The sequence below is a fragment of the Grammomys surdaster genome, unplaced genomic scaffold (genome assembly GCF_004785775.1).
Source record: "Grammomys surdaster isolate TR1022 unplaced genomic scaffold, NIH_TR_1.0 210, whole genome shotgun sequence".
In the NCBI taxonomy this organism is placed as follows: Eukaryota; Metazoa; Chordata; class Mammalia; order Rodentia; family Muridae; genus Grammomys; species Grammomys surdaster.
The window spans coordinates 1,460,703-1,479,990 of record NW_021604655.1 but is presented as its reverse complement, the minus strand read 5'-3'; the positions used below and the strand labels follow the sequence as shown (position 1 = coordinate 1,479,990).

Here is a 19,288-nt window from a genome sequence, read left to right as displayed (position 1 = left end):
CAGCACAGTATTTCCTCAGTACCTGCTACCTCAGCATCGAAGTGGCCACAGTGCTCTCTGGAGTGTGAGTGAAGGGCACGGGAAGGCTACAAGTGAATGCTGGTGGGAAGACAGAAAACAAACTGGGCCTCCCTGCCCTGCACCCAGAAAAGACTCAACTTCTAAACAGTGTAGACCCTGGATCCAGCCTACAGAACCCTCACCCTGTACCACATTTTACTGATGTGAACGCTTTCAGCAAGTAACTTAATCGCTTGGTCTTGGTTTCCTCCTTTGTAATAATGGGGCAGTAATCACTTACTTCATAAGTAAGTGGATAAACAGGATCTAAAGGACGTTAGTTATCCTTTGATGGTTGTTGAGACACTCTGCAGCTCTGAGGAGCTCACAGCTAACCATCTGAAAGCAAATGTTGAGTCTGACGATATATTCTTGTGGACTCTCCATCATGGGCCTGGGGCCTGGGCAGTGCTAGTGAAGACCTGGACTTGGGTGCCAGGGCTAGAATTTGGAAGGTACAGCTTGCTGCCCTGAACTCACTGCTGGCAGAGAAGCCCTGCAGACTCCCAAGATGGAATTGCAGCTCTTTGGGCAAATTCTGCTTTGCTGAATTTTTGTGGTTTCTTCTTTGTGACAGGCAGCAGTGTGGGAAAACCGGAAACAGCTCAGCATCAAAAATGCACAGAAGGGGGAAACCAAAGATTTCTTCAGAATTTAAGAAATATAATCCAAGTATCAGAAGGCATGCTGTGAGGCGTTGTTCCAGCAAATAGTTTCCAATTTGCTTTTAAAACTAGCAGTCTGTGGGGCTGCGTTAGCACTAATGGAGACTTTAACATCTCCCACATGTAAAAGACCCAGTGTTATGGAGGCCTCAGAGATTATTATTTATTATTATTTTATTATTATTATTAATTCTATGGTGTGAGAGAGAGGAGAAGAAGAAGAGAGAGAAAACGTCCCACATATACTGTAGCACACATTTGCAGGTTAGAGGACAACTTTGGGAAGCTGGTGCTCTACTCCCGTGGGTCCTAGAGCCCTGACTCAGATCATCGGGTTTGCACAGCAGGTGTTTTATGAGTTGAGCCTCTTCTAACTTAAAAGAAAAGGAAATAGTGTACTTTTTTGTTTTTTTTTTCTGAACTCAATAAATAACATTAAATTTTAGACTTACCAAAAGAGAGTCTAGGGAGAGCGCAGACAGTCTGGAGGTGCCCACTAGCTTTGCTTGTTGCTGCCATGGTTCCTTTATGTTGGCTTATGTCATTCTGCACTTGAAGACTACAGCAGACTGGGAAACTGCACCCGATGCAGCCCTGTGAGCTAAACTTTATAATCCACAGAATTGCTTATGGCTTCTAGAATCAGACTCTTGAGCATCACTTGGTCAGTTCCTGCTCTTCTAGAGCAGTTCTAGCTCCTGACCAGCCTAACAACATCCTCACATCTCTTTGATTCAGTTTCCTACTCTAACACAGGAATAATGACAAAAGTACCTGGCTAAAGGGATCATTAAGAGAAGTGAATTCAGAAGTGCTGAGCACAAATACAGTGTGCCCTACCCAATACATGCTAAATAAAGATTGTGTGTTATTATGGTTGATAGTAAGAAGACAGTCCAGAAATTTTGTATAATTTTTTTACTGTGTTCCTGCAAGCTGTGTTGCTTCGTTTGCTCCCGTCTTGGTATATATAGCCTTCCTTCTGGCTCAGCTCAGGTTAACCACGAGCAGTCTGCTCAGAGTGGTGGGACTGAGTCACGCTCAAGAATGCCACTGTTGCCCCAAGAGGCACAGCTAATGAGAAGTTGTAGTGAGCATTTCCCATGCCAAGCCCTGTGCTTTTGGGTTGGACTTGAAGCTTCTCCTAGCACAGAGGTTGGCGTGGGACAGAGAGAAGCACTTTCCAAGAGCACCATCAAAGTTTCCACATGCTAGAGAATGGAGTCTGGAGAACAATAGAACATAAAAGATGGAATGTCGTTTGGATTTGGGGGCAAGGGGATTTGAAAATGAAAACATTGGGGTCCTGTTTCATTTTAGTAATATTCAAGTCACTTTCCCATCTGTCAAAAGCCACTGCCTCTCCTGAATAATTAGCCAAACAAGCTTGTTTTCCGTTGATACAGTTAAAAGCTTCTTTATGAGTGCATTTGTGTTCTAGTCTTGCATCACATCTGTTTTTCTGGTCCCCTTCTTGGTTCAGCAGTACTTGGTATCATTCACAGATTCATAAGCCCCCATTCTACTCAGGTCTAACTCGTCAGCTCTGTGAAGAGAGTGGCCATTTCTTCCTTCTCTCCCTTCCCCCTTGCTTGCTTTTAACTGTTTACATAGGAACAATCACCTTTCATAATTCCCTCTGATGCTTGAAACACTTTATAACTTAGTGTCTGTCTCACCTCCCCCTTCAAAAGCACTTGTGGCATTTCTTTTAAGAAATAACTGAAGTAAAAAAGATGATGGCTGCAAACAACCAAGTCATCTGAACTATTTCTTCCTTGTGACCCTTGTTGTCAAAGCCAGAATCACACATATTTCCCAGAAATACGGAGAAAGAAAACCAAGATTAAAGCTCGCCAGGCAAACTGACAGCTCATGATGGGTTTAAATGAACCAGATCAAAGTTCTTGTAACTTGGGAAAGTTCTAAGAAAGCAAGTGGACCAAGGTGACCATGTTGGCTCAATGGTAGAGCATATGCTTAGCAGGTGTGTAGCCTGTGGATCCTAGAGGAGAGGAAAAGAGAGAGGAGAGAAAGACAGGTAAAGAGAAGGGCGTGGAGAAGGAAGAAGACAGAGTCTGAACTACAGTACTTAAGTCACTCGGCCTCAGGTGACCTTAGTGGGAATGTTTACACTGGTCTATTGTGCCAGCACCTAGGACAGTGACTTTGCTTTTAGGGGGAGATATATCAAGAGCTAAGCAGCCTGGTCAAACTAGATATTAGCAAGGTGACCTGAGCATTTGCTGAGGTCAGCAGTGTGATGAAACATGCTCAGAGATAAATATCAGAATAAATATAGGAAAGCAGTTATCCACTAAGACACATGTATGCGTGTTAATAGCTTTTTCTTATGTCAGTCATTGCAGTGAGAAGATTCTAGACCTGAGTGCTCAGGAGGTGAAATAGCCAGTGTTGTATTGTAGATTAACCATTGTCTGTTGATCTTTCAGTCTTTCATTATGTGGTTTGAAGAAACATCCATCCTTATGTGGGGAGTTCTCAATGTACTTCTGAAAGTATAAAATGTTGATGCTAGAAGGTAAAGGATGGGAGTGAGTGTGTGCCACAAATACAGGAGGGCACACAGGTAACCAAGCCCGAGCTGCGATTCTTAGGACCCAGAATCCTAGCCACAGGCTTCCCAGGAGACCACTGACTTCAGAAGTCTCTTCAAGTCCTCTTAAGTTGCATATATACAGCAAATACAGAATAACTATCCTAAAATAATGCTTTTGGAAAATTCAAAGTCAGCACCTAGAATTCAGTCCCCTCCTTTCCTTTCCGTGCCAGTTTTACCACTTGGGTGAGTGTCAGAACACTCGAAAGGGTGAAGGATTAATGCCACCCTGAGGCATTCCTGCTAGGTGCTGGCCAGGAAGGCTGGACTGAAGAACAACATTGAAGGCTTTCATGTGGTTTCCTGTGAGAAATGGGTGGGAATGTGGGATGTCCCCACACAGTCCCCTCACTCCAAGATGGAGCCCGGACTTAGGAGGAAAGCAGCAGTCTGAGGGTGAGGTTCTCTTGCCTGCCCTTTGTGGCCCTCACCCATTGGGCCTGAGTGGGGACTTCAGGGGAGCTCCAGAAGCCTGAAGCTTTGTTGTGTGCAGTGACAACAGAGAAACAGGGCCCAGAGTCTTCCTCAGCAAAAGTCACACTAGTTGTGTGGGGGTGAGGAGTGTGAGAGTCACAGAATACTGAATCTTCTTTAGTGACTCCTGCAGGGGTCATTGGATTGAAGACTGTACCTTTCCTCCTGGCCTGCTGTGAGTAAAATGGCAATATAATTGGTGGAGATTTCCTCCCTTGCTTTACATCCTTAAGATGAGCAAATGCTGAAAGCTCCCTGGGTCTGAAGACGGATTAAAGGGATTTATGGTAAAGATCCAGAGGCTTTGCCAACTCCTAAAATAAACTCAAGTGTGAGAAAGAACAGCATTTTAGAAAACACTAGTTGTATTCTTAACAGACATCAAAAGTGAAGTTTATCATGTGTTAAGTTAGCAAAGGTGTCAGAGAAAGTGGAAGCCGCAGGCCTGACTGCACAGGAGCAAAGCTACCTGTGAAAACCAACAGAACTCAGTGAACTGAAGCATAGGCCCAGGGGACAAGGAATTCCTGAGGCAAAGACAGTTATTAAAAAATGTTCATAGAAAGTGTTCTTATAAAGGTTTAAAAACAATTAGAAGAGATATTCAAGTCACCTTAACACAATGCCTTCCCAAAAGAGTGTTGTCATTGTTGTAGGTACATTAGATCTGAAACAAGAACACTCAGGGCAACCAGGCAGTGGTGGTGCATGCATGCCTTTAATCTCAGCACTTGGGAGGCAGAGGCAGGCAGATTTCTGAGTTTGAGGCCAGCCTGGTCTACAGAGTGAGTTCCAGGACAGCCAGGGCTACACAGAGAAACCCTGTCTTGAAAAACAAAAAAACAAAACAAAACAAACAAACAAAAAAGAACACTCAGAGATTTGAACAATGGAATTAACAAATTAATAGAGAAATAGCTTTGTCTCCAATGGAAAAGTTTTTAAAAGTTATATTTGAAATGTGGTCAGAGATAAACTCTAAGATAAATTCATAATGTACATCATTTTCTTTTTAAGGTACAGAAAGTTTTTTTAAAAAATAATTAACCAAAATGTAGGTGTCCTGGCTTATCCTAGGCATGTGTGCCAGCCCTGCTGTGTGCCCTGAGGACCCTTGAGTGTCAGGTCCTGCCTTTTCAGTGTGGCTTTAATTTCTTGTCTTTCTGCATTTTTACCTCATTTCCTGTCCTCAACTTCTCAGCTAAATCTACCTGCCACCTCCCTGTTCATTTCTTTTCTTTAAACTATATTTTATTTGTGTGTGTGTGTGTGTGTGTGTGTGTGTGTGTGTTTGTGTATGTGTGTGTGACAGAGACAGAGACAAAGAGAGACAGAGAAAATATTCCGGAGTGTATGCACACCCATTTGTGGGGGGGGTCAAAGGACACATGGGATTAACTTGTCTCTTGCACTCGCTGAGGCAATACCTGTCCTGATTCTGACTCTGCTGCTGTGCTGATTGATGCTCAGGCTAGCTGGCCTGTCAGCCTCTGTTCCACTCACCTGTCTCCATTCTGACTGTTGCTATAAGGAGTGAGTGTTGGGCTTATAGATGCCTGCCATCACATCCAGCTCTTTACATGGGTCCAGGGAACAAACTAGATCCCCCTCAGGTGGCTAGGCTTATGCGACACTGATAGAACTTTAAGTTGTATATACTTAACATTATAATTCAAATATGTAAGTCAAAGCTAATAGCTTACAAAGGAAAATTGCCAGACTGTCAATCATAATGGTTGGTATATTTAAATATGCACGTCTATTATTATTTTTTTTTCCAGGACAGGACTTCTGTGTAGCCTTAGCTGTCCTGGAACTCACTTTGTAGATCAGGCTAGCCTCAAACTCATAGAGATCTGCCTGCCTCTGCCTCTTGAGTGCTGGGATCAAAGGCATGTGCCACCCCACCCAGCTTTTGTGTACCTTTTTCATGGACTATTTGACCTCTTTTCCTTGATGGCTCTGTTGTTTCCACACACTCCCATTTCCCCTCCCCCTCTTTGAAGCTCTTCTTTATTGAAATATAGCCTTATCAGTTTCTCTAGATAACTACTAAAGGCTTGGATGATCGAGGTGCAGAAATAGCAAGTAATCCTTATGGCCACCATACATAATACAAATACATCGGATTTACAATCCAGGAAAAAAAAGTTATGTGCATTTGTGAAATAAAATGTCATAAGTATTTTTTCTTTTATTTATATATTCATTTATTTATTTATTTATTCATTTATTTAGGATCTTTTTTATTTCTTTTATTTGTGTATTTATTTAGGTTTTTTTTTTTTAAATGTGTCTTTGTGTATGCTCATGGAAACCAGAAGACAGTGTTGGGTCCCCTGGAGCTGAAGTTGCAGATGGTTGTGAGCCGCCCAACATGGGTGCTGGGAACTAAATTTACGTCCTCCATAAAAACAGTGCGTATTTATGATGACTAGCCTATCTCTCCAGCCTCATCTTTTACTATTTTAATGCTAATTGTGAGCCCCTAAATTGATTTTACAAGTCACATATGAGTCACAACTCAGCCTCTTAAAAAAATACTTTAATATTGATGCATAATGACTGCTTCTAACAGAATGTACATTTTTTAAAAGGACTTATTTATTTATTGTATGTATGTGAGTACACTGTATCTGTCTTCAGACACACCAGAAGAGGGCATCGGATCCCATTACAGATGGTTGTAAGTCACCATGTGGTTGCTGGGAATTGAACTCAGGACCTCTGGAAGAGCAGTCAGTGCTCTTAACCACTGAGCCATCTCTCCAGCTCCAGAAAGTACATTTTTAAGGTAAATTTGTATGTTCACAAAAGTTCGCCACATACTGTGTCACAAATGGCAGTTTCAGTTCTTTATCCATAATGAAATTGCTGGAAATAATTGAAAAGCTAGCTTTGGCACTTTTTAAAGCGTGCTTGCCATTCCACACTGCATTACCTTTTACCAAGAAACTCATTTCACAGCCACAGAGGTGCAGCAGGAAGCAGAGAGGCCAGCTGCCCTGCAGTCTAGCTCATACTAGCTTCTATTATACAGTTCACAGACCACCTACCTAGGGATGGTACCACCTACAGTGAGTTGGCTCTCCTAAATCAATTAACAATCATGCACACGCACACGCACCAATCTAATCCAGGTAATTCCTCAACTGAGGCCCCCCCCTTTCAAATGATTCTAGGTTGCACCATGTTGATAGCTAACCAGGACAACTTCATCCCTATGTTCTTAGGTAAATATCCCTGAAATAGATTTACTCCTAGAAAAAAGTAGCAAAGAATCATTTCAGGGCCAAGTGCAAAAGAACACGCCCAGCCCTGACTATCCATGTTTCAGAGTGGGTTGCTCAGAAGTTGTGATGTGTTTTCCAAGGAAATGATGTCAGCACAACAAAACATGCTTACCCATAGTATGCCAAAGCAATCATAGCAGACCTGAGCCATTTTGGATACTAGTGTTTCCATGGAAAATTTCACTCAACTTCCCCCCCTACACACACAATTGCGTGGACACATTTCTCCATCAGAGAGGAATAGAGGCCCTATGGAAGAAACTGGAGAATCATAAGCTCCGATTCCAAGTCTGAAATGCTTGATGGTGGAGGGAGGATGGGAGAGTGAGTGGAATTGGACACAGGGACCTGGAGATCTTGAAAGAACAGAATCAAGCCTATAAAGGGGACAGTGAGAAGGCAGATCCAGACAGGCAGAGAGAAACGGTTAAGAGATTTGGGGGACCCAGAACTCCCTGGGTCTAAGCCTCCAGGGTCTCCTCTCTTGTCTGGCAGCTCACTACCTGTCTCTTGTGTGGACCCAGTGAGCGTGCCCTCTCTGCCTCCCTTCTCACTGTCTGTCACACACAGGCTTCTTTAATGAAACTGATTTCATCCCATGCTGCTCTGAACTCTGCTCAGCTTACAGTAAACACAGCAGCTTTAATGTGTTCTTCGTCTGTTTACTTCCATCAAGGCAGAGGCCATGCTAGACCCCCCCCCCCAGTACTTCTTTTGCACCGTAGACTAAGTAGTCACCCTGTCCTTATTGGTCCCCATAGGTTCTTAGGACAGCATCCGCCTGCTCCTGGCTCAGAGTCATTGAGCAAATCTATTTCTTCATAAATATGTCTTCCTCCTCCCCACTCTGGGCCAGCACCTATTTCTCAGAATTTTATCACTCAACAAAAATAGGATTTCCTCAGAAGGCCATCTTTGACCCTGCTCTTCACCAGTGAACTCAGGTTCCCTGCCCCCTTCTCCCACTTGGTCCTGCTTTGCCCTTTAGCACCCAATATACGTCCACATCTTCCACATTTGCCTTCAAGTCCACTCAACCCTATCATGAAATACAGGAGCTGCTTAGGAGTTTTCTGTGGATCAGTGAGTAGGAAAGCCACATTGGGGGAGGGGTTCCAAACATTGGCTTGAATAAATAGTCAACAGTACAAAACCAAAGGAATGAGGAAACAATAACTGTAATCTCCCTTCTAGAACTTTTATACCAACTAAAATCAAGGTATGTGGTCCCAGCAAGTAAACGTGGTTATAGGCTTAGTGGGTCACATTTCTTCCAAAGATATGCGTTATATCTGATAGAAGCAAAATGCATCAAGTTAGTAATCTCTATCTTCCTAGAGCTTACGTTCCAGTCAAGATGACAAACAGGGTGTATCCATCTACATAAACTGATAATTATAGCTTTGAAACTTACAATTTTGATGAGTGAGGCGAAAAATGACAGAGAACTCTAAGAGAGAGCATGACGTGATCTGTAGCCCTCGTGCCAGAGTGGACTTTCTGAGACCTTGTGGGAAGCTTGTACCCAAGGAGCTGAGGGAGGTACCACATAGTCTGTGTACTGCAGAGTAAATACTCAGTAGCATTCCTGCCTCTACTTGCTCGGGAGCTCAGTACAGGACAGTCACAGATGTTCAGGACCTGGGGAGGGTGATGGTGACCAAATGTGTCCCTCCTCCCTTCCCAGCTAAGAGCCAAACGGGCCACTGCTCTACCTGAAGTGTGACCTTTAAAAGGCATGCTTTAGCTCAGTCAGAACTGGGACCTAAATAACCCCTCACCGAGTAGTGAGCACTGTGGTGAGACAAGAACCATGACGCTGGGAACAGAGAGGATGACAGTTGTGAGATGCATACTATTCCAGGAGATGGGTGTCTATTGGTGAAATAAGTCTTCTGTAGGAATATGACATTTTAACCAAGACACGTTTAAACAAGGGAGCATGTTCCATGAGAAGACCAAGACGAAGAGAGGCCATTGGAGGTCTGTCGTTGACCTTGCCTCTCTGTCAGTACCTTCTGTCTGCAAGTCTCACCAGGCTCCTTTGTGTTTCAGAGGATCCTCCGCAGAAGGGCAGCTGAACGGACTCCAGAGCAGCCTTAACCCTGCAGCCTTCATGCCCATCGCCAACTCCACAGGTCAGTGGGCAGCAGATCTTCCCTGGGGGTGGGGGGCAGCAAGGAAGGTGGCATCCGGCAGTTCTCTCCTTTGCCCCTGTTAAGAACTTCAGTTCAAAGAACAGATGTCCAGGCCTTGGGAGCATTGGCAGATAGGTATTTTTATTGCATTTTTTTTCTTTAGAATGATAACAACATCCTGGGGTTGGCATTTTTTGAAACAGATGGGGTAAACGCAGCTTCCTTGTCTGGCAGAACACTCTCAAAGTTGTGATGATGCGCACACACTCCCTGTGTTCGTGTGCACTGTTGACATCATGTTTCTGAATGGTGGGTCTCTCACTCTCACTATAACTTCATGAGATCCTTCTCCTCCCTCCTCTCGTGTGAGGATGCTGAGACTCGGCATGGTAGTTCTACATCCATCCAGAGTTAGATGTCTGCTCTTTGACGTCAGTCTTGTATTGATGCTAACGGTCGGTTGACAAGGCCAGAAGCCTCTCATTCTAGGTGCATACATGCAAGAGATGTATCAGTAAGCCAGAGACTCTTTTTTGCCTAATAGTTTTTAAACACACGGATCAGAAAAGTGAAAGATAGTCACTTTAACTCAAGTCAGCAGACGTTGACTACTAAGTCCGTGCAGGGCAGGTCACTTGGGCTCTGAGTTCCACACAGCACAGGGCAAACAAAATAGTCTCTGTTCTACTTGGGGAGAGTCAAGGAGATGGAACAGGCATGGGGAGTGGCTATAGGAGTCTGTGGTTGATTCTGTACTGGGGCATGGGGAGTGACAACAGAAACATTGACATGGCTGTGTGTCAGGCTGCATGTTGAGTGCTTTATAGTCACCTCATTGTCAAGTGTACAAATCGAAGAAGTGATCAGATTGTGAAGTACTTCTAAAATGTCATGATCACGTGACCACTAAACTCAAAGGTAGTTTTACCCCCAAGGGTTTTCAGTGGTAGGACTGCTAGGGCCTAGAGAAAGACACATTGAAGCAAAGACTTGAAGATTGGTAGCCTGCCAGGAACAGGGATATCTGGGGTGGAAAGAGTACCAGGAATGTTTGCTTTTTCTGCAAACCCCATTTGTCAGTATGGCTGGGGAGACAGTATGAATAAGAGATGTCGAGAGAAAACCGGTGAAGTGCCTGGGCCAGTTCCTGAGCTATGGAGGGAGCCTGTCATCCTGACAGCTGCAAGAAGCCCTGGAGGGGTTCAGGAAGAGTGCAGGGACTATGATAAGAAGTGGCAGTGCCCTTTACAGTGACAGCAGATCCCCTGAGAAGCGTGTCTGTAGCGTGAGGACAGTTCCACGTGTCTCATGCTTTACTTGAGGGTTAACTGAAGCAGTCTTTCTACCCCCAGCTTACTGGGCCATATTAGCATTCTAATAAGAGCATAAAAGTGAGTTCTCCTTCATAATATCAGAGCCTGAATTCAGAAGAGATTTGATGCCTCTGTACCCATGACCCTCCCTGTGAATGCTGGAACATCTGTGTGTTTGCTGTTTCATGAAGGGGCTTGAACCACACCTCACATGTGCTAGGTGCTCTACCACTGAGAACACTCCCAAGCTCTTTAGAACATGGCAGCTATTTTTAAGGAAGTAAAACTTGCACCTGGAACTGTGATGGAGAGAGGTGATGACTGAGGATCATGGGCAAGTTTGAAGTCGCTCTGGATCACAGCTCTGAACACTCCCTTCCTCTCCACATGCCCTAAGCTAGAGATGTGTGCAAGGCCTGGGAACCCCAACTCCCTCCTATGCATGTCTAACTGAACCCTGTGGAGTTGAACTCTGTGCTGTCTGGCTCAGGGAATTAGAGCTGTGAAAGATAACTGGGTCATGATTGCGGCAGCTTGATGGCCCTTGGTGACATTATTTAAGAGATCTTTCCAAGTCCTACAGTGTTTGGTATCGGCAGAAACCACAGCTCAAGCAGTTGTCTTCTCCATCAGCCCTTTCCCTGCTTCCCCTTAGGTAACAGCCTTGCTCACCCGCAGACACTCAGGGCTTGTGTCACCCGCTGCCTCCAGCTCTACCTGTTGTTGAATTTGTTGTCTGTGACTTTCCTGGTATTCTTGATGCTAAAGAGATGCTGAAGTGCAGGAACTAGTAAAAGCTGACACTGTAAGTTCCCAGCACACGTGGCATTGGCAGCTGCTAGTGAGTAACTGCCCTGCATGGCAGTGTGTCAGCCATGCAGTTTGTGATTTCTGCAGCAGTGAGATGTAAATGCTGTTCTAATGTTTCAGAAGGATGTTCTGTGTGAAGGAGTTGGGGCTACTTAAGCCCAGGAGTGGGGCTGGGGAGGGAAGGAGAGAACACAACAATGCCATATTCTTCTCAGCTGTCTTCCAAATACCTTCAGCCCCTGTCTTGTACAGTAACAGGCCCATGAATACACCTCATGACTGTTTCCTGGCCTTAACTCTTCTCTGTTATCTGGCTAACCCTACTTTAAGCTCTGTGACTTTGCAGGTAACTAGGTAGTGGCTTAACCCCACTCCTTGAGTTGTAAAACAGTTGAGCCCTTTACTGATGATGCTGGGCTAATTACATTCTTCCTAGTTTGCACATTGGGTGAGATAGCAGCTCTCCTGCAGAGTGCCTGGAAGGAATGCTGTCTGAGTGTTATCTTCCTTGACTTCCCTACCTCTGGTCTTATATCCAAGTTTGCAATGAAAGGAAGGGAAAGAGTCAGCAGGTTTGGAAACCTGAGAAGGAGGCTGGAGTGAAGGCCCTTGGCCAAAAGCCAAACTCATTGGCTGCCTTCTTTATAACCACAGTGCTCCTTCTTGGGCTCTGAAGTGCATATGGTTAACTAAAACAGCAAAGAAGGCAAACTGAGGTCAGCTACCATTAACTGTAGGAATCTGCAGCCACACCCTCCATCCTCAGTCCTCCTCCCTTACCTTCTGGAAAGCATGCTGTCCTAGAATATAGCCTCTTCTTGCCCCACACCCTTCCTCTTAAGCTCTATTGGTCCATAGTTATAAATGGGCCATTGCTATCTTGAAAATCAATGACGGATATCATTTACAGGAAGAAAGAAGCCATGTCCTGTTAAATGCTTATGTCTCTAGCCCCAGTGAAATGTACAGTAGCTCCATGCTCTTTTCATGGGGACAGCGCAAAAGCTCCCCAGGGTGAGCGTGCTCACCCACTCCCCTGTGTCTTGACATGAGAGAAATGAACTTACTTTTATACAAAGTAAATCCATCAGGGCTTACACCCTCAGGGCCTAGAAGTCACTTTAGCTTCCATGTGACTTAATTGTCTAGAGTGACCTGTTTTCATTCTCGGATTATTATTTTCATCATACATTCTGTAGTTGCTGGCACTCCTTGGTGGGTCTGAGCATAAGAAGTTAAGAATAAAATAAGCAATGTTCCTGGGGCCGCAGCCCTAGTGTCCAATGCTCTCTTTTCTTCTTTTCCTTCCCATTTCCCCCTTGCCTGGTGCTTTACCTTCTACTCCCATTATTAAAACTCCCCAAACATTCCTCTCTGCAGGGCCAGGAGGTAAGATTTGAGGTGCTGGGCCCCTAGGAAGCAGAAAAGAAACAGAGTTTGTGTTAGTAGGAGGCTGGGTGACAACATCTGAGAACAATGATCCCCTTAACCCAGTGTGGGAGTTTACCTCTTGTCCTTTGGGCCAAGATCAAATACAATGTTAAGTGGGGTTTTTTTTCCTTCATTTTTTCAGGATCTTTGGAAGCTCCCCAAGTTATTTTCGCAAGATCCAAACCCTTACCCACACAGTCTGGAGCCCTTGCTACAGTTATAGGACAGAGAAAATCAAAGTCGGTGAAGTCAGGGACAATTTAAGGTAATAGTAAGAATAAGCGTGTGGCTTTGTCCTTATCACCTTCTGACTTTGTGCCGAAGCAAGGGATTTAGCTATGAAGAGAAGCAATGCAGTGCAGGGTCTGGGCCTAGCTCAGTGGTGCGACACATGCTTAGCACACAAAGCCAGCCCTCTATCAGATCCCCAGCACCAACTGACCAAAAAGGCGGTCAAGTAGGGACGTTATAAAACACACGAAAGGACTACTTCAAACCTAGGTCAAAGTTGAGCTATGCCTAGCTAGCTTCTGTACTGGCCTCCCAGAAGGTGGCGCTGTGGCAGTAAGAACGCTCTCTGCTGTTATTAGAAGCTTTTGTTTAAACATATGGGGTCTCTGGAGCAATTTAAAAACATTAAAGCCATAACCAGGGTTCACAGGTAAGTATAACAGCGTGTGGGAAAAGGAGATGCTGTTAAGATCCAGTTGTCTTAAAGGAGACCAGCTGTTTATTATCAGGACAGGCTGTAGACTAGGGGTAGGACTTTGAGATACTGAGGTGGAAAGGAAACAAAAATATTTTGGAAAGGCTTTGGTGACGTTGATAATTTGGTGACGTTGAGAGCACAATAGTTACAAGGTTTTACTTGTTACAAGTTTTTAATCAGCACACAGCTTTTAGTTGGCCACAAAACAAGCTCTAGCCCATCCTCCCCTACCCATGGTTAGCCCATGCAATTAAGGAATCGCTGGACTTGGTCTGGTGAAACTGCCCTCACTTCACTAATGTTGCTCTGAGTGTTATGTTCCAGGTATAGCCTTCAAAACTTACCAGAAACGTCTCTGAAACCTCAAGACTGTAATTATTCCTTTCTTCTTCGCTCAGTCCCACATACTCAGCATTAATGGCACACCTCCTATGAGCTTAATACTCTTCTTACCTCTGGGGGAATATTTATAAACTTCTTTGAGAAGCATTATTCATTAAAATACCCCAGGAGAGCAAAGGAGAAAGGAAAGTTATTTACCCACCACAGGGTTCATTTACATTGGATCAGAAAGCTTCAAATATCTTTCCCCAGCCCATTTAAACTCTCTCCAGAAAGGAATGAGAGGAGAGACAGGAACACCAAATCCATGGCTTGGTCATCTACCAAAATGTACCAGAGAAACCAAAAACACCCAGAATTCTAGTGCCACTCAGCCAATGGCACTTTACTGCTGACACAGAGCGTGTTGTCGTGTGACGAACGAATTGTAAAGTATAGAAAACCGAGCAAGAAGGTCAAGATGTCCCTTAATGTACTGGCATCCAGAAGGGTGACTATGACGGCCAGCTCCAAGCCAAACCAACGGCCTGCCAAGGAGTACTGGCGTCCCTCCGTTTCCAAGTCTGTAAGACTTGGACCTGCCGTGGTAGATCGCTTTCCTCAAGCCTCTCTCCTGGTATCCCCTGCAGTCCTCTGCAAATCAGTCCTTGGCAATGTAGGTTTGTCAGCAACACAACCCTGAGAAAGCTCATCTCTTCACCTGGAATTCTGGAAAAACACAGTCCTGCTGAGCTTGAGCTCGCCTCGCCGTCTTCTGGGGACAGCTGTGGTAGGGAGAGAGCATGCCAAGGGTGAATGGACATGGGCCCAGAGTCCGTCATGGTCTCAGAACCAGCCTCCCATGAGCAGTACAGCTACTGGGAAGCATGGCCACGCAGGCCCACCAGCCTGATGTCTGTAGAAACTAGCAGGCCCACCAGCCTGATGTCTGTAGAAACTATCACTTTGGTTCATACCACCCTCTGCAGTGGGCTGCCTTCCTTGAACAGAGAAGTAGTTTCCCGGTGATGAGGCCCGTTCCAGCAGCAGCAGCCTTGTGACACAGTGGCATGCAGAGATCTCTGCAGCCACAGATACTGAGGAGCAGCATCACCGGCTGCGACAGTCCCAGGAGCCTTACTTATGCAGGTTGGAGAGACAGACACAACAGACTAAAGAAGATGCACTGTGTTTACAAAGTACATTATATAATTCTGAGAAAATAGCAGCTGTCCACTTCAAGGAATCTATGCAGAGGGTATCAGGAGCAGAAGCCCATCTGAGACCCCCATCCCCACCCCCAGCTGCACTAGGCACAGTTATAATCAGACAGAAACATTGCTGTTATTTGTCTTCTTAGAGTCTATTTTTACCAATATAATATAAATATATACATTATGTTAACTGTATTTTATTTTCAATGTTCTGATATTTGGGGTTCCTGCAGACTAGGAAAGTGATCACCTCCATCAGTCTTGAATGTAACCCCAACTTGTCCCAGAACATGCCTTTTATATGCAAACCAACCAGTCCCAGGTTCATGTCCCCAACAACTCTCTTTATCAAATTCTCCCACAGCAATCCAAACGGTTTGTCTTGCCCAATTATTTCTAAACCAGATCCCAAGCATCTAGTGAGTACCTCAGAGTTCCAAAGCCTACTAGAAATCATTCAGAATAGATAAACCATGTCCTTGATAAGCCTTCTCTCTGGCCAGGACACCAGTGAAGGTGGTTGCCTAGACTTTCTTCTCATCCCTATCTGCAGACAGGCGATCATTGTTGTTGGTGCTGGTGCTGGTGGTGGTGGTTTTTCTGACCAGTGGTTGTGCTGTACGCTATCACAGCCCTCTCCAGGAGCTGTACGTATAACCTGCTTCCTCCTCCCGCACTGCTTCCTCTTCCTCCTGTAGCCACACTTGGCTTCTCCAGACCATGGCCAACATGCACAGTCAGTAGGAAGAATTTCACTAATTTGCAGTGGCAGGAATCAACAAAAATTATTCCTTAGGTTCCTGTCACCCAGCTCCATGCCTATGCTGCTGTCTTAACACTCGGGGATAGGTCTCATCACACAGTGGTACTTAAGCAGTTTGCGTCACTAGCCTGTTCTGGCTGCAGCTACACAAATGGATGCAGCCTCTACTAGCCAGCCGACAGGCCTGGCTGCCAGCCAGTGAAGCTCCATGCATCCCTGTCACAAGGCTGCTCATGTTGCAGTTAGTAACTCTTTCTACAAAAGGAAAGTCTAGCTGAACCCCCTAGTTGGAAGTTAGAGAGGCCACCTGGCTTTCAGTTTAGGGAAGATGGGAGGGTACATGTAAGAGCCCGCCCAAAGGGGATTGGCTCGCTTGAAAGAAAGCCAAGGAACTCAGTTTCTGAAATGGATTAAGAAATAAGCTACTGGGAAAGATAACATCTGAAAATTGATACTGTCTCTTGCAGTGCTGGCCAGATCCCAAGAGAAGAGTGATGCTTCTTCAACTGTTAACAATTACTACCTTGTTATAGAGACAAGGGAGTCGATGGCCTCAGTCTCAGGCTATATTACTGAAGCACACACTGCTCTTGGAAAAAATGCCTGGCACCTTGTATCTTTAGACTTGTACCTATCATTGCATTTTGTAGCAACGTTGTGTGGTCCTTTGTAACCTCCATTTGGTTTGGGTGGAAGAAGATCCGGATCATTCTTGTATCCCTGAACTGGGCAAGTAACCAGTAAAAAGTGGCCTTTCCCTATGAGTCTCTGCAGCTCACTCCCTGTTAGCAATCCAGCGTCCAGTCACGCAGCCAGTGAACCCACACACTCTGCTACCAGTCTTAATGGGATGCTTGTTAAAGCCACATACCTCTGCTTTACAAACCTTGTGTCCTTAGGACATAATTGTTCCTAAAAGTTCTATAGAAAGAAAATAGCATGTTAAGCCATGCCTGTCTTTGGAAAAAGCAAGCTTTCCTCATGGAGTATTTACAGTTGTGCTTACCTGATCTGCAGAGTTGGAACTGGGTTCCAGGGAGTGTAGGTGTTTAACTGCAGGGCTTGGGGAATGATGAAGTAGATTGCCCTGTTGACATGACTGGTGTTGATATTTATCCTTTAGTCTCTCAAATTAGGTTATAAATAAAAGACTCAGGTTTCCTCCAGTCCTCAGGGTGAGCAGCATCACTAGTTAGACTACAGCAATCATCACTTAGACTTGTGTTCCCACCTTCTGAGTGTGGGTATTCCAGTCAGGGGCATAGCAGGGGCTCTCCGTTCCTAACCTGGTCCAGCTAATCCAGTTACCTGATACCAGACAGGAGCAGCTTGAATGGATACCATGTTCCTTTAGCTACATCAAGAACACGTAGCCTAGGAGCCCACCACAATATAGAGATGGAAGTAGGAAAGCCAGCTTTTTCTCAGGTGATGAGAGAAGTCAACTGATTATCAGTCGCTGTAATTCTTTTATTAGTCTCTTGTTATTAAGTACAAGGTTTGCTTTTTTTTTTTAATTTCTGTACTGAAATATTTGAGGAGGTTTTTTTTGTTGTTGTTGTTCCCCTCCTCACTTCCTATTCACTTGTAGTTTACCATGGATAGATGTCAAGCCCAAATATAGATATTTTAAATTTTGATAAGTTTGTTTGTTTGTTTGTTTGTTTGTTTTCATAATTGAACTCAAAGCTGTATTGTCTAATGAACTATTCTGGTTTTTAACCAGATATCATAAGATGAAATTTTCAAAACCTCTGCTCTTAGAAGATACTCCTCTGGTCTTTTGTTTTATATCTCTTCATCCTTCTTTCTATTATGCATGTGTGTAAATAACTATTTCTTCTTTATGCATAGGGCCAGAGTTGTCCATGGTAGACTTTTAGTCATTAAGAAGAAGAAAGACACCCCAAGATCTAGGGAAGTGGTTCAGTGGGTCAAGTGCTTTCTGTGGCAGCATGAGGCCTGAATTCCAATACCCAGAGCCCACATAGAACCAGGCATAATAGTGCATGGCTGTAATCACAGTGATTCTACAGCAAGGTGGGAGGTAGAAACGGGGAACTCTCTAGACACTCAGTGTGCTAGCATGCCTGGTGTATACATTAGCCCACAACCATTTTGCATCCACTCTTAAAAAAAATACACTATCAGAACTCTTCCCGCTCATTCATCAGCCGATGTGTGCTGGTGGCCAGAGCGCACTCTCCTCAGTGGGAACAGCCTTCCAGTCACATGGCAGCCTTGCTAGTGTACATGAGGTGAACAGTCAAAGATGAGATTATAGCTAAGCAGGTACAACAGAAACTTCACCTGTAACATAAAGTCTCAAAGTATAATGCAAAATAGTAATAAAACAAAAAGCATGAAATATGAAGAAAAACCCAAGTTGAGACACAAGAAAATTCACCTTTTTAAAAAAAAAAATGAGAGGTCAGATAAAGTATAGTTTAGGTAAATCTTGGTCCTGAGTGCTGTGTCATCCAGAGCCAAGAGGAAGCATGGTACAACTCTGAGTTCTTGTCACCTGAGAAGGTGGTCAGTAGCAGAGCCTGATCCTGCACGAGGCTCTGGGGTTTGCTTTCCCAGCACCACCCCCACCCACCCACTCCCCAAAAAAACTACAGGAGAGTGAAAACCAAGCTTTTTTCAACGTCTTATTCCAAAGTAATTATTTAGCATGCTTTCTGTAGAGTTCACTGAATGAAGTAATACTATTACTGGAAGTAATATTATAGCTGGAAGTATTCCTAGCCAGCTAGCCCAGAAATGTGTTTCATTTGGCATCTTTCTGACATGATGTACATGCAGGAAGACTATTATAGTGCATGTCAGTAAAGATGGCACCATGACAGGACCAGGACAAAGCCAGTGGAGAGCATTGGCAGTCACATAACCCACGGGTAGGACAGTGACTGCCTAGAGGACTGTACGGATTGCATATGTCTTGGACCATCCTGAGTGTAGCTTCTCTCAGGGCTAGTAGTACACTTATGCGGGGCTCAGGTTTCCAGCTCCCCTCTGCATGAAGATGCTGCACTCATGGTTGGGAAGCAGACGGCACAAATGCTGGCTCCACATCGTACAGCCTTTGTGCTCTGGTCTTAGAGTTACATAAATAGGTTCTGCTGTATGGCTGCCATGTCCTCCTTTTGGTGCGCTCTCTCCTCTCTCCTCTCTCTCCCTTCCTTCCTCCTTCCCTCCATCTCTCTCCATGTCTGGCCTGAGCAACTTCCCTCCTCCCCAAGCCTGTCCTGTTCCCACCCCTGATCTGACTTAGTGTTTCTGGCTCTGCTCTGGCAGAGCTCTGAGTGCTGCTCCTGCCCTCGGTCTTCAGGCCTTCACGGATTACTTGACAGCCTTTGGAGTCTCTAGAAGGTAGGAATCGGGTCCAGTCTGAAATCCCAGCACAGTGTCAGAGCACAGCAGAAGTTTGAGAAATCCTGCTGAGGACATGAATGGGTTGATGCTGTACTTCTC

At 44.8% G+C, this 19,288-nt stretch overlaps 1 protein-coding gene across 7 annotated transcripts in view; it reads left to right on the top strand.

The window, feature by feature from the left end:
- Ttll5 (tubulin tyrosine ligase like 5) overlaps nucleotides 1-19,288 on the top strand; it is a 233,987-nt gene that overhangs the window by 190,774 nt on the left and 23,925 nt on the right. For 5 of the 7 annotated variants that reach the window (XM_028771841.1, XM_028771842.1, XM_028771844.1 and 2 more), the window contains 2 exons: nucleotides 9,168-9,250; nucleotides 12,947-13,069. In XM_028771841.1, coding sequence (XP_028627674.1) covers nucleotides 9,168-9,250; nucleotides 12,947-13,068 — 205 coding nt within the window. In that variant the 3' untranslated portion in view covers nucleotide 13,069. The remainder of the gene's footprint in view (nucleotides 1-9,167; nucleotides 9,251-12,946; nucleotides 13,070-19,288) is intronic. The other 2 variants (XM_028771843.1, XM_028771849.1) reach the window with 1 other exon arrangement.